Here is a 16752-nt window from a genome sequence, read left to right as displayed (position 1 = left end):
AAAAAAAAACGGCTTTCTGTTTCTCTTTTCGTTAGCAATCAAATTAATTTCACTGAATCAGATAACTCGCCAATACAGTATTTTGCTATCAATCCAACTTACTTCAGTGAATCGGGTATCTCGTCAAGTTTTGGAAGCAGTAAAAGTTATTTTATTTTAGAGCACTGTTACCTCAAGTAAGGCTGGTCATCCTAAGCCTATAGCCGATTACGATTACCACCGCCACCTTTACATTTTTTTAAACTCTATTTTCTGAAAGACGTTTGCCAATTTTCTATCAAGTCTGTCGCAAGAATTAAACCCCAAATTTTAACGTAATATCTTTTGAAACTTACCACTGAGACAAGGTAGATTATATTAATGTGTAAAAGTTGTTATTTTCCACGAAGAGGGGTATATATATTCTGTGTTCTCTCTTTACAATTATTTAAATTTTCAATTTCTGGAATAAAAGGATTAACATTCCTTTTCTGTAATTTTTAACTTATTATTTTTAAAAGAATTTTTTCGTTTGCATTTCGTTTTAATTTTTCTTTTCTATAAATCGAGAACTACTGTTTCTCCTTTTACACTTTTTAACTTTTTACTGTTTGGGAAAGAAATTTATCCCAATTCTTTGTTACTTACCAGCAACGTAGGGAATAGAAATTTGTTTCTAAAAACGTCAGTTTATGAAAAGAAACATATTATTTATGTGTGTAGGTGCGCTATCACATAGGAACGGAATTTATTACCAGGCACTAGGTACGATGCCCACCTCTAATACAGCGGTAAGTTTACAGATTTAAAATGCTAAAATCAAAGGTTCGATTCCCCTCGCCTGGTATAGCAGATAACATGATGTGACTTTGCTATATGAAAAAACACATTCACCTCTAGCCACGATTATGTTTGCACATGGATGAAAGCGAGATACAAACTATTTTAGAACTATGTCACGAGTTTAATAAAAACTGGTGATTATAAATGAGCTACTCATAGGATTAATTCAGTAATCCACAGACGTATTCCATAGAGTTAGTCATCGGATTAATTCATAATCCACAGACGTATTCCATAGAGTTAGTCATCGGATTAATTCAGTAATCCACAGACGTATTCCATAGAGTTAGTCATCGGATTGATTCAGTAATCCACAGACGTATTCCATAGAGTTAGTCATAGGATTGATTCAATAATCCACAGACGTACTGCATAGAGGAGTCAATATTTTTACTTAAATAAAACTTTTCTGATATGAATATCTCCTGACGAACATGTTTATAAAAATAAGTAACAGCTACATTTATTAGGTTAATTCCAAAACTACTTTTCTTTTATATTTCATATAATCTGATAAAGGTACAGTAACTGTACAGTGTTCAGAGTTTCTGTTAAGTTACACAACAGTGCCAAATGTTTTTGTTTTTGACAATTACTGCTGATAGCGCTCTCTAGCGAAAAATTATGTCTAGAACAATCTACGAATGTTCCTATGATATTGGACATATAGTGCTAGCTTCTAAAATTAGTTTTAGCTCTGATGGTATTTTAAAGCGACATTAAGAGAAAGTACCATTATTGTGTTGTTGTTTTTCATGGAAGAGGTCAAATTATGGACAGGTGTTGTGAATTGTGTTTAATAGGAAGTAACACTATTTCAGGCAGCTATTTGGTTTTATAAGTTATATATATATATATATATTTTAAATACGAAAATTAATAAATCATTATTTAAAAATGAGGATAAACCATATTTATAATAACGATAATTGAAAACCTTAATCACATAATCTGCAAACAGGATTTTCGTGAAAACTATTAATGAAAGGTTAAAAGTTACTTTCACTTATTAACATCTTGTGCTTTTTCTTTCTGGATTTGTCGTTTATAAAATACATATCCAATCAGCAGGTAGATGGTCTCTATAGCCTCGAACCAGGCCACTAAGGAGATCCCTAGCCACAGTCCCAGTTGTCCACCAAGGTTACTAAAGATTTCATTACTCTGAAACAAAATGTCTGCTTTATTGACATTTGTAATTCATCAATATATCACATACAATATTGACATATGTAACTGATCAAATGTCACATGCAATATTGATATTTATAATTAATCAATATATCACGTACAATATTGACATTTGTAATTCATCATGTGTAGCGTAAGACCAAGTCGTATAAATATAATTTCATGTTTCATGTTTCACTTATTATTAAACACCCGAAACTAATGAGTTACAAAAACATTCTGGTTGTTTTCATTAGAAAAAAAAATCAAAAAATTAGAACAAATAGTTCTTACCTGATACTTAGGCTGCTGCCTATAGATTATGTGATCTAACGTTTTGTAGAACACACGAAGTTTGGCGAAGTTCTCACTAAAAAACAATCAACATTTATTTCAGTACAATAACCAAATATTAGCGTCCATAATTTTAGTTAACTACAACCAAAACGTAAATATGTATATACATATGTAATTACTAACGGGTCTTGTAGTTCGTTGCATCTTTTTAATATAATTTCTCAAACAAATTTTAGTTGAGACAGTAATTTAACGTAACAACCTGTTAAACTTAGAGTCCGAAGGTAACAAAAAGTAAGGAGAAAAAGCTAAAATGGGCATTTCAATTATTTCACATTAACCTGTTCAGTGCCGTAGACGAGATAACTCGTCCAAGCCGATCGGTAACACAGTGCCACGGACAAGTTAATTCGTTCTCAATAACGCCTAACTTCAACGCTAGATGTCAGCACCATACATGCATTTGACCTACTTACAAATTGTTTCACTTTCGATCCACAATGGCGTCAGAAAAAAGTTACAAAATGAAGAAGCATTACAGTTGTATTGTAGCAGCTGAAATACTTAGCAGTTAACAGGTTAATGTATATGAAAATTAATTGTCTACCTAAATAATTTACTTATATTTATGTTGCCATACATATAGATGGATTTTTTTTCATAGTTTTTTCCAAATCGTCACAACCTTTAGGTATTAGTTGAAATAGAAATATAATATGCATTCTTACTATATATTAGACAGATATATGTACAGCCATTTTCTTTGCAGAAAGCCCTCTTGTGTTGTTTTTTTTTCATTGAATAACACATCGAGCTGTTTCCGTAGTAAAAGTAGGAACTTTCAACTCATTGATTTTCCACGAACACTCGAGTTTTATTGACAAGAAACATCAAAAGGTTCATGCTTATCATAAAATTACTCAATAGTCTGAAATTTAGTGAAATTACAGATTCGACAAGAAGCGCACGTTATGAGATGAACTCACCAAAACAGAAATATTGAGTTATGACAGAAGTATGACATAGATGGCGCTACGAACCATCATGCAACCATGATGATAAATATTAAATAAAGAAGCATAGTGTACACGTAGCGTTTTTAATATCTAAAATATTAAAAGTAATTAATTATATACAAATCTGTTCATATTAGAAAAATCACAAACGTTTCAAGCACGTTTCAATTAACTTACTTTGAAGAGGTCCAACTTTGACGCAAACCCTGTAAAATAAATGCACGTTTGTAATATTTTCAGTAAATAATATCATGGTAATGACTCCACTAACAATGGATAAATATGAGTGGCATTGTTTTTCTCACTTACGTTAATTGCTACTTACAATAGATTAATCACCTAAACTTTTATTGAAACTGTCTCTAAATATATTAGAAATGCTTAAATAATGTGTATTTTTATTAAATACACAGGCTTGTGATGGTTTTATTCTCTTGACAGGTTTATACGTACTATGATATTTCCTGAACGCTGAATCCAAAAACCATATCCATTTTTCTTCGACACTTATATATTTTACAATCATAACATGTAACAATCATAACATGTATTTTTTTCGTAAGTGAATCATTTTCATTGAAATCGGGTCATATTTTGCTTATGCTTAAAATATTGACAACCACTGGCTACATACACATTTCTTTGGCGAGGTGGTTAAGACAATCGACTCGTAACCCGAGGATTGCAGGTTCGAATCCTCTTCGCACCAAATATGTTCGCCCTTTCAGCCGTGGGGGTGTTATATGTGACGGTCAATCCCACTATTCGTTAGTAAAAGAGTAGCCTAGGAATTGGCGGTGAGTGGTGATGACAAGCTGCCTTCCCTCTAGCCTTACACTGCTAAATTAAGGACGACTAGCGCAGATAGCCCTCGTGTAGCTTTGCGTGAAATTCAAAACAAACCAAACATGTTTCTTTAAATAAATCGCCAAGTGAAAATCTCATCGGTCGTTTTACAACCCAACAGAAACACACCCTAAGTATATAAACGGTTAACCGGTCGCAGAATTAGTTTAGGGATGCACTTTGACATTAATTTTTCTTTAGTGCCATGAGTGAAGAACAAAGAGAAAGGTTTCATGAAAGCATCAGGGAAATGGAGAGGAGGTAACCGGAAAGGTGGAGAATCAGCATGATGGCTAATTACTATTGGTCATTTAAACGAGACGGTCCGGACACAATATATAAAAGAAAAACCACAACGCGTACTCCTGAGACCAGAAGATGTAGAATTCGTACACAATTCAGAATAAATGAAAAACATATTTGTTTGACATCAATGTTTTTTCCCTTTTCTTTAGTTTGTTTGTATTTTTGTTAATAAACAAAATAATAACAAATGTTCATTGTGGTAAACTAAATAATAATTTGTTTCAAGTAAGTTTTATTTCTTCTCCATTTGTAGAAAAAAATCCTTACATGATAGAAAAAAATGAGAATATTATTTTAAAAAATCTACGTAGGTGAATAAAGGAAAATCCGTTATTAAAACAAAAACAACTTTTATGAAGTTTAAATTCGCAGGCCTGTGATATTGGTCGAACAAAAGCACGTGAACGAGATTCTCCGTTAAAAGTCTGTCGTGGCTCAATGGTCAACATACAATGATACAAGGACCTGGGGTTCGAAACATGGTAAGATCACACAATTTTAAATATGAATGCGTTATAAAAGTGTAGGCAGCTAGTCTTGTTACTCAGTTAAATGAACTGGATAAAACTTGTGGCGGCGTATGTTGCTTGTTTATTGCTAGCTTTCCTCACTATCCAGACACCAGTGGGTTTTCTAATTTGGTCATTTAACCCATGTGCTTACAAAGTGTCTTTCAAGTTGTAGATTAAAATTTCAGTTCATCGTCAAAACACCTGAACGTATGAGGTACAGATGATGAGAAAGGAATGTTAGTCTGTTTGTTTCAGAACATCCTTTCAATGTTCACAAGGCCATCAGTAACTTTAAACCATAAAATATTCTTGTCTGACTGAACAATTGTATTTGACCACCATTCCTCTACTGGTTACAGTATAGCGGGACAACGAGACAGAAACCACGAATGGTCGTCCCGTATTAATAAGTATAAAATTGAGCTTACTTAACGTTCCACAGCGTATCTTACAAACGTCCTTAAAACACACACAAACTGTGATTATACATACCATCTACAAGGATGTTTACCTAGATCTGTACAGTAGACATTTGACCTTTCTGGAATTTCAAAAGACACTGGGATGTTTTCGATTACGTAAAGTTAAAAAAAACTGACCAATAAAAATTACATTTGTAATTAACACAGACAAAGATAGATACCAAAACATGTGTATTCACTTACACGTCTCGAACCTGAGTTGCTCTGGACTGTTTCCTGTGAAGGTTCTGGAAACTCTGACTCTTCCTCCATGTTAAACAACATTGATGACGACAAGGTCATATCAAATGTTGACTTTCTGAAAAAATATATATAGTGATTAATGTACATGTTCCATATAATAATGTTAAAATCCTGGGTTCGATCCCTACAGTAAATAGCCCATTTTGAACCTTTACTCTTAAACAAAGAAATATTTTTGACCAACAGCCTATCTAGTTAACTACCAACAAACAGTACAATTAATAAATTAGAGTTCCTTCAACAATCTATATGCTACATTATATATGTAAAAACGGCTGGTTTGGATTGGGAAAATCTTTATGTAGAGGAGCGAACAACGTTTCGACCTTCTTCTGACGATAACTGAAGAAGGTCGAAACGTTGTTCGCTCCTCAACATAAAAATTTTCTCAATCCAAACCAGCCGTTTTAACTATATATATTATTCTCTACAAGTGGGTTTTCTCGTCATCACTGATTATGTGCCACATTAAACTAATACAGGTTTACTGGCTACATTCACTGTATTACTGGTTGCTAATACAGGTTTGTCAGTTACGTTCACTGTACTGCTGGTTACTAATACAGTTTTGTTGGCTCCGTTCACTATGCTACGGGTTTATGGATTGTATAACATCTAGTGCTCTATAATGGAAACTGACTCTGTGATTCTTTGGCTCAACTCATATAAAGATTCATTACAATAAGAACAGGAACAGACGAACGACAGATAAATCTGTTTTCATTTATTTATTTTACCTCTCAGTTTTGTGTGAGTGAATGGAAGGCATAGATATTAACTAGTATTAACTGGTATAACGCAGCAAAGTACAATTCGAGAGTTGAGAAATTATTTTAATTGTGTAAAAGTATTGTTTACAGATGTAACATTTTATAGTGGACCCGTAAAAAGATATTCCTCAGAAAAACACACATGTGTATTGTCTAAAGACGTAACTTTCGTATTTTGTAGTTACACAGATGTATATTGATTAGAGACGTAACTTACATATTTTTAGTTGCATAGATGTGTATTGTCTAAAGACGTAACCTTAGTATTTTGTAGTTACAAAGATGTGATTGATTAGATGCGTAACATACGTATTTTGTGTGTTACCTATTAATATGTCAAATCAACTAAAATTATATATTTTAAAATTATATTTAAATTACCTTGAGGACTGCAATATTATCATTAATGGTAAATAGTGATAAAATGTTTAGTGTAGGTGTCGCTGTAACAATAATAAGTGTATTTCACGGGACAGTTAAATCTTTAACATACCTTTAACACAAAATTTAAATAAAACTTTTAAAATAGATCCAGAAATGTCAGATAAGCTTATTTTAGAACATTCCGTATTTTAATAAAAATATCATTAAAAGATTTACACCACGTGTACAAAGTCCACAGAACAGAAGCAAGTGAATGGACTTACAAATTAATTCTAAAATACAACTCTGAGTTCTCATTGAATGGATGAAAAAAAACACGGTTTTTGTTGTTTGTAGGTGTGAATTTTTCACCCGAAACACTTTTCTTTAGTTTTGTTTTGATATTCGCACAAAGCTAAATTAGGGACCGCTAGAGCAGATAATCCCTCGTGTTATTTTAATTACACAAAGCAAGTGTTTCAGTATGTACCACATATACCTTACCCAGATCGCACGCAACAAAACTTAATTTATCAATACTACACAAAGCAGTATCTCGTCTAGATTGTTACACATACATGTGACAATACTTAACCAATATCACACGACAATACTTCATAAAGCTCATACGAAAATAACTCGTCAATATCACACGACAATACTTCATAAAGTACATATGTAACAATAACTTATCAATATCACACGACAATACCTCATAAAGTACATATGTAACAATAACTTATCAATATCACACGACAATACTTCATAAAGTACATATGTAACAATAACTCGTCAATATCACACGACAATACTTCATAAAGCTCATACGTGACAATAACTCATCAATATCACACGACAATACTTCTTAAAGCTCATACGGGACAATAACTCGTCAATATCACACGACAATACTTCTTAAAGCTCATACGTTACAATAACTTATCAATATCACACGACAATACCTCATAAAGTACATATGTAACAATAACTTATCAATATCACACGACAATACTTCATAAAGTACATATGTAACAATAACTCGTCAATATCACACGACAATACTTCATAAAGCTCATACGTGACAATAACTCGTCAATATCACACGACAATACTTCTTAAAGCTCATACGGGACAATAACTCGTCAATATCACACGACAATACTTCTTAAAGTTCATACGTTACAATAACTCGTCCAGATGTAAATGTATTACGTTCCCAAGAGTCGTAAACTCAGGAGTAATATTGTGCTATAAGTCATAATATGGCACGTTTTCACATTAATCGTTCTCTACTTCCATCAAACACATTTAATATATCAATTAACACGTTTTAGTTTCTGTAAAATAATAATAATATTTTAATAACAAAATCTGTGAAACCATTTTTGTACTTTACCTGCAAGAAAGTGGACAGTCACATTTTAGTGTCCTGTTCTTCAGACCCCCCAAAACGTCGTCCAAACAGCAAACTACAGTAAAAAACAAACAAAAAACACATCACGCAGTGGTACAAACGTTATAATCACGATAACAATAGTGTGAATTAGTATACTAATAGAGGACGCCTTAATGTTTGTACTGTTCAGTCAGACTAAGCTATTTCAACCTTGTTTTTTGTAATGTAACTTTAATATTATAATCCCAACTGCACCATGTCTGCGAAGTCACAGTGCTAAAAAACCGGGTTTTGATGCCCGTGGTGGGCAGAGCACACATACCCCATTATGAAGTTTTGTGCTTAATTTTAAACAAACAAACAATTAACAAAAATATTTTAATCGTATATTTAATTAAGTTTTCCTGATTAACTTATTTTTCAACATTCCATTTAGGTAAGTTTTAGTTTACGTTATTCAGAAATATCTATACTCATTAATTATTCAACTCAAACACATCAAACAAAGGTTTTACGTTAAAATGATAACATTAGCTCGTGTGACAAACCTCAAACTCTTATTACATATTTACACCATTTCTAGCTTTTCAACTTGTTCTAAGATTAATAATAGTTTATACTATTTCTTTTATTTATTCTAATATGGTACACATCTATTTTACTTTCCAGCAAAGGAAAGAAAGAGACATGTCACAATCAGGTAAGTCTGTACCTTCTTACCAGCAACAAGTTAATTCATGTGCATTTTACACGTTATATTATAAATGTTCTTGCAAAGCTACACAAGAGGTGTCTGAACTGGCAACCCTTAATTTTAAACTGGTAGATTAAAGGTGAAAATGACTAGTCAACAGCACCCGTTCATAAACTTCGGATTCAATTACTGTATGACTGTAACTCTTATAATGCATCTAAAGCCCAAATTGTAAAATGTGTTGTTTTTTGTTGTAGAAAAGGAAAGTAAAATATAAATTAGCATTGATTGATATCAAAATTAATTACTACATAATAGTTTATTCTATCATGTAAATGAAACACAGATGTAGTGTTCAGTCGGGTTTAATAAAACATCATCTAACTAGGTTAATAAAACACAGATGTAGTGTTCAGTCAGGATCAATAAAACATTATCTAACTAGGTTAATAAAACACAGATGTAGTGTTCAGTCAGGATCAATAAAACATTATCTAACTAGGTTAATAAAACACAGATGTAGTGTTCAGTCAGGATCAATAAAACATTATCTAACTAGGTTAATAAAACACAGATGTAGTGTTCAGTCAGGATCAATAAAACATTATCTAACTAGGTTAATAAAACACAGATGTAGTGTTCAGTCAGGATCAATAAAACATTATCTAACTAGGTTAATAAAACACAGATGTAGTGTTCAGTCAGGATAAAAAAAACATTATCTAACTAGGTTAATAAACCACAGATGTAGTGTTCAGTCAGGATCAATAAAACATTATCTAACTAGGTTAATAAAACACAGGTGTAGTGTTCAGTCAGGATCAATAAAACATTATCTAACTAGGTTAATAAAACACAGATATAGTGTTCAGTCATGATCAATAAAACATTATCTAACTAGATTAATAAAACACAGATGTAGTGTTCAGTCTGGATCAATAAAACATTATCTAACTAGGTTAATAAACCACAGATGTAGTGTTCAGTCAGGATCAATAAAACATTATCTAACTAGGTTAATAAACCACAGATGTAGTGTTCAGTCAGGATCAATAAAACATTATCTAACTAGGTTAATAAAACACAGGTGTAGTGTTCAGTCAGGATCAATAAAATATTATCTAACTAGGTTAATAAAACATAGATGTAGTGTCAGTCGGTTTCAATAACACATCATCTAACTAGGCTGATATAATTAAACACAGATGTAAGTTCAATTGGGTTAAATAACACATCATCTAACTGGGCTAATAAAACATAGATGTAGTGTTCAGTTTTTTTTACTTTACCCAGTTGGTGTACAAAAGAGTTTTCTCTATTAGACTTTAATGTTCTGATATTTTACTTCTGAGGTATCAAACTTTACATTATTGTATTACAGTTGTGTTTATTGTTTAAATACTGCCTGTATTAATGTTCATATAACATACGGTTCTTGAACAATGAGCTATCTGCACTTCCACCACAGCAGGGAATGAAACTCTCGATTTTAGCATTGTAAGTCTTTTAGCTTTCCGCTGACACCCAAAAGAGGATTTCTTTAGTTGCAGTGAGTAGATATATAATAAAACATACCTTCTTTCAAACTACGTTATCCCGTACGTTATAGGTGGATATGGTTTTCGAGCCATCATACAATTGCCAAGCTTATGTACTATTGATAAGTTGTGACACTGTTGACAAGCTATTATATTGTTCACCAGTTGTCATACTGTTGGTACTACAGCCCTTTGTGTAACTTTAGACAAAAATTCTAAAATAGGCAGTAGTTCAACACTTACCGTGGGCATCCGATTCTAGTGAACATATTTCAAAACCTTCTCTTAGTTTCATTGATGGATCAGTACAGTTACATAGTCTTAAACTAAGGTCTTGTAAACAATCGAAGAAACAATCCTATTAAAACGTAAATATAAATGTTAGTCAAATGTATGGTTCTAACAATTAATTATAATGTAGTACTATATACTGATAAACTGGTTCTGATAATTATAATGTAGAATGATATATTGATAAATTGGTCTTGACAGTTATAATGCGGTATTTTATTCTGAAAATTTGTCCTGATAATTAATTATAATGTAATATTATATACTGATAAACTGGTCCTGATAATTATAATGTAGTTTGATATGCTGATAAACTGGTCCTAATAATTAATTATGATAAGATATTATATACCGATAAACAGGTTCTGATAATCATAATATATTATTATTTGTTAGTTTCTTTGTTTTTTAGAGGAAATCTACATTACGGAATATTTTGTGTCCACCGTGAGGGATCGAGCCCCTTGGTTTAGATTGTTATATACTATCAACTGTGTTCACCGTGAGAGATCGAGCCCCCTAGTTTAGATTGTTATATACTATCAACACGATGTGCAAAAGCTCTTTGTTCCACCACAAAAGCATCAAATTTTTCAATACCAAATGTCGAGTGGCCGGTCCGTGCGACTCATCTTTATGGTAGTTACGACACCCGTCTTTATAAGGAGGAGGCAGACGTTCGAAAGTTACCTGGAATAGTAAATATACAGAATTGGTTTATACTCTTTCACTTTGTTGTTTTATAATTAGAGGTCAAATAGCGCGATATCAAAGTCAAATGTCTCCTCTGCGCAGTCATCCGTGGGCAGAAGTCATATAAAACGAGCGGCTGCTTTGGTGTGTCGCTATCCCCTAAAATAAGATTTTCTTATTTCGTTTACGTAATTATTTAACATAACAGTTAGCTGCCAAATATAATTCTTAACTGTAGAACTTTCGGAGGGAGCTATATATCTACTCTACTTTGAAACTTGTGTGTTCTGATTACCCTCCTGATAGGCTTTCATCTTACTAAGGCCGGTTCCATATTCTATTATGAATATGCACTTTCCACCCATGAATGGAATAGGCCTAATAATAATGATAGAAAAATCACATTAGAGGTAAGGGATTCGTTGTTGTTTTTATATTCCCCTTAATTCGTTCCCTTAACGAATTTTAAATCAGCATGTAGTTGCGACAAAAGAAAAACACATATTTTAAATCTATCTTCTTTTTTTCTGCAACATGTCGATGCCCAAGAGTCTTTTCCTACATCACCATAATTCATCAGTTGGAATAAAAATATCAGCAGACAAAACTCAATTTACAATTCTACTTTATATGCAGCACAAATCCTGTAATGTAACAATAATTTCTTAGTAGCTAAAAAATAGCGAATCTATGAAATAATTAGGCCTAACAACGGTGTAGTGTCAAGCAAGCTGAAACAGACATATTAGTCCTCTAGGCACTAAAATAACATTTATAAAGTCAGCCAATTAAAGTTTTTAAAAGAGTTAATATTTAATATTCCTGATTTTATAGCTGTTGTTTTTTATTGTTTTAGTGTTTAAGAATCTTTCATTTGAAGAGATTATTTCTGAACATTTAAAATGTATGAATAATTATTCTGCACTTCATTAATATAAGCACACGGGCAAGGTTTAGGTGAAAATAATTTTAGTTTTAAAACTAAATAATAAGAACATACATCGCAGAATTTTCTACTTTTAATCTACGATCTAAAAATATGAAAAAAATAGTTTGATAAATTGCAGAAAAATGTGATTCTTAAGTTAAGGATTTTTGATTCATAGAGGACTTTAAAACTTACCTTGGAAACCATTACTGACGTTTGCAATCCAGGACTAATGTCGATACCCTCGTTCTCAGGCTGTGGAACAATACGAGAATCATGGACGACAACACGAGCACCAACTGTAGATGTTATTTCATCAAGATATTCATCTCGTTCTAAGTTCAACTCCAACGTTAGACCTAGCAAAAACTCAGATAAAGGAACATTGTATAGTAATCGTATTAAACGAAGGCTACGCAAATATCTTTCGTAATTTACACTGTTTCTAGCGAAATCAATTTGGAACGTGGGTAAAACATGCACACATTTCTTTAACAAATTATACGAAGTGTAAAATGTTCAGTAATCCCTCTTGATTTTTTAAGTTATCTACAAAAACCTTAATCATTTCTAGTATTCACGACATAAAAAAACACAAAAAACATTTTTTACCACAGTACCATATTGGTCACAAACCGAAGATACTGGTATTGAAAAATGATATTTAATACAATATTCACTTAGTAGTCGTACTTCGTTCTGCTGATTTTGAAAATCACAGACTTATCACTTTGAATATCAAAACTTTTAAATACAAAATATATTGTTTTACGTATTGGCTATCTTAAAAAAATCTCTGAAGGAACTTATTCCACAGGAGATATATTTTTCTCCTGCAAGGGAAAGCAATTGGAATACTTGAAATTTGTATTTTTTCTATAAGAATATAATTTATAAAAATATAAATAAATAATAAAAATAATAATCACATATTACCACTCAAGGCTCCGACAGATTTCACTTTTTTTGTCACTGACGTATTTGACCAGTTTGCGTTAAATGTAAAGCAGTTTCCATACAGATACGATGTAAAGATTGTGAAATTCCTATAGAAGAAAGACTAACTAAAGCTTTCACACAACAAAATACGTTCACAGGATAAGGAATGTTTCATGAAACAGTAACGATAATCTCTCTGTTTAACTTAAACAAAACAGATTTTAGATTTTCAAATACTTTCACATATTTCACTAGTGTACGTAAATAATAATTTTAATCTTGCAAGTCTGGACTAAACTCATTACAAACTGATCAGCCTGGTTCTGTATTTCTATCCTATACTTCTGTGTCACTGGAGTCACAACAAACTGATTTAACTGATTCTGTATTTTTTCTCCTGTACTTCTGTGTTACTGGAGTCACTGCAAACTGATCTACGTGATTCCGTATTTTTCTTACCTGTACTTTTGTGTTACTGGGGCCATTAGAAACTGATCTATCTGATCCTGCATATTTTAATCTGTACTTCTGTGTCACTGGAGTCATTACAAACTGATTTACCCGATTCTGTGTTTTTTCTATCCAACAATTAAACAAAGAAGAATTGGTAAATAACAAAAACGAAAACAAACAAGAATAACTCTTTGAAAATTTGTTGAAAGTCGTTTTTTCCTCCAATTAAGAAACACTATCGTTAAAATTTAACTGCTAGGAGTGCCTGAAGGATTAGATTAAATATAGAAATGCTAATTTCTGCAACCTAATTGGCCATTTTCTTACAGTTGGTACGCAATCTACAAGAGGTCTTGAGAACAGGAGCCGACTAAGTAATGGTTGAAGTAAACAACAGTCATTTCTGTCACGTATAAAGTAACTACATTCCCTGTTATCATCAAGTTCTTGGAAGAACTAGTATTAGAATGTTAGGGTCTGAAGAAGTCAAGCCACGAGCAAGGATGACCCAAAACCAGTTACGGACATTGGACTTTGGTAACGATCCAACGCTACTAAACCATATTGGACATCTACTACTAGGTGACTATCCAACACTACAAAAGTATGTTGGATATCTGTTACCATAAAAAGATCCAACACTACAAAACCATGTTGGCCATCTGTTACAAGGGTATAATCCAACACTACAAAGCCATGTTGGCCATCTGTTACAAGGGTATAATCCAACACTACAAACCCTACAAAACCATATTGGATATCTACTACCAGGTGACGATCTATCACTACTAAACCATATTGGATATCTGTTACCAGGGTATGATCCAACACTACAAAGCCATGTTGGCCATCTGTTACAAGGGTATGATCCAATACTACAAACCCTACAAAACCATGATGGTAATCTATTACTAGGTAATAATTCAACAGTATAAAACCATATTGGTCATCTACTACCAGGTGACGATCCAACACTACAAAACCATGATGGTAATCTATAACTAGGTAATAATTCAACAGTATAAAACCATATTGGACATCTACTACCAGGTGACGATCCAACACTACAATAGTATGTTGGATATCTGTTACCAGGGTATGATTCAACACTACAAAAGTATGTTGGATATTTATTACCACTACAAAACCATGATGGTAATCTGTTACTAGGTAATAATTCAACAGTATGAAACCATATTGGTCATCTCTTAGCAGGGAATTATATCATTAAGAGCTAAAATAGTATGTAATGGTACACTGACTTACTTCAACCAGCAGTGTGTATTTCGTATCCGTTTCGGGAAAAATTTCAAACTAACATTTGATGTATTAATGTTAAAAATTGGTGTGGCCCAATCAGACAAAATCTGTGAAGAAGGAAAACAAGTTATGGTTGAAACGGTACTGGTAAAATATATTGAGTGAATTTTTATCAAACCCGCCTCTCGGAGACAATGAAGCCACCATTTCCACAAAGAAATATTTACTCTTCAAGTAGATGGTAAAAATGAACAAACCGGACTAACATGAAATAAAAACAGGACGAGCTGTGAAAGTGGTCAAGAATTACAAACGTCCAAATCAAAGACCTAACAATCCAGTTTAAAGATCTAACGTTTGTTAAACGCCCAATCAAACGATGACTAGTGAGTCTATTTGTTAGTTCTTTTTTAAACAGAAAACTTGTTTGGAAAATGATCTGCGACTTTCACCCAACTTTGTATTTTTAATTAGATTGTTAAAGAGCGTATTACAAGTCTTCTTGTTTGTTTGCTTGATTTCATTTTCCCTAAGCCTAACTTTTGTTATTCGTTATTACACGTAACACTAAGGAAGTATACCTGTAGCTACAATCCTCATCCATCCAAGTGCATTTTTTAATGAAATCCTGTGCCTGATGTCCAAGTTTCTGACGTAAAGTTGTATTTAATTTGTGCAAGATGTTGAAGAATCTTCGAATGTCACTGTATGACTGACTTTATCTTGGTCGTTTCTTTTACAGGAAGAAACAGCTGAACGAGACTGAAAAGAGAAGAGATAAAGGTAAAGCTACAAAGGAGGTAAAAAGTCACATTCTTAACATTTCAGTAAAATTCTATTCACTCGTACTAGATTTATATTGGTAACTGAATATGTTATTTTATAACAATTTTGAATATCTACATCTGTTAATTCCATGGCATCCAACGCCTTATGAAGAAGCAGTGACACTGGATGTATCAGAACGAGGTTCTAACATGGTTTGTAGTTTTGTGGTACTGTGACGTCACTGTAAACTGATCGCCTTTGGGAATAATATGTAACAGCTCTTTCTGTTTCAAATTAGTCATACTCTCACATCATAAGGACGTGTTAAGATCAGGGATATATAATTTCCAAGATATGAATATCACTTCTACCTGATACTATTGGAGAACAATAATATAAGGATCACCGTGGGATACCAGAACCATCCAGAAAGAAACCTGAAATATTCCAACAATGGTAAGCAAAGCGTACAGTCTTGTAACAAGTGAAAATTCACAGACATGAAGACGAGTAGCAAAAGTAACAATAGCCTAAGTAACACAAATTGCTTGTAAATAATGCCCTCAAGAGACTGTAGAATGAATCTAGTACTCATGCTATTCTATACAAATATATAATATACTATTATAAAAACGCACTGCAAAACTACTGTCACCGTACTCTCAATGGGACACAAAACGTATGAAGGACCAATATTGTGCTTTGGACATGACAGCTTTAAAACAGAGTCATGCTGCAGGAATGTTGCCCAAATGCATGGTCAACAGATAGAACATGACCGGATGTTGTGATATCGACACCAAAATTAGTTATAATATAACGTACTCACCCTCTCCATATGTAATGGGTGCTTTATTAATCCGGTATTACGACAGTCTAATACAATAAACAGAATTAACAGCATCTCTAATAATAATGTATTAAATATTTTTATTGATTAAACCTAAGTTTTATATTTTCATAAA

At 32.6% G+C, this 16752-nt stretch overlaps 1 protein-coding gene across 1 annotated transcript; it reads right to left on the bottom strand.

Annotated features, from left to right (window-relative positions):
* Nucleotides 1-1804: 1804 nt before the first annotated feature.
* On the bottom strand, nt 1805-15730 carry LOC143238570 (epithelial sodium channel subunit gamma-like). The gene is made up of 10 exons (XM_076478920.1): nt 15601-15730; nt 13304-13413; nt 12563-12726; nt 11347-11436; nt 10699-10813; nt 8224-8296; nt 5635-5749; nt 3483-3511; nt 2287-2362; nt 1805-1986 (listed from the first exon to the last, which is right to left on the bottom strand). Exons 1-10 carry the CDS (start codon nt 15621-15623, stop codon nt 1825-1827), a joined length of 957 nt encoding a protein of 318 aa, XP_076335035.1. The 5' UTR covers nt 15624-15730; the 3' UTR covers nt 1805-1824.
* Between the last annotated feature and the right edge of the window lie 1022 nt (nt 15731-16752).

This window comes from Tachypleus tridentatus, chromosome 13, assembly GCF_004210375.1.
Source record: "Tachypleus tridentatus isolate NWPU-2018 chromosome 13, ASM421037v1, whole genome shotgun sequence".
Taxonomy (NCBI): domain Eukaryota; kingdom Metazoa; phylum Arthropoda; class Merostomata; order Xiphosura; family Limulidae; genus Tachypleus; species Tachypleus tridentatus.
The sequence above is the reverse complement of the archived record's forward strand: the minus strand, read 5'-3'. Positions and strand labels throughout refer to the sequence as shown.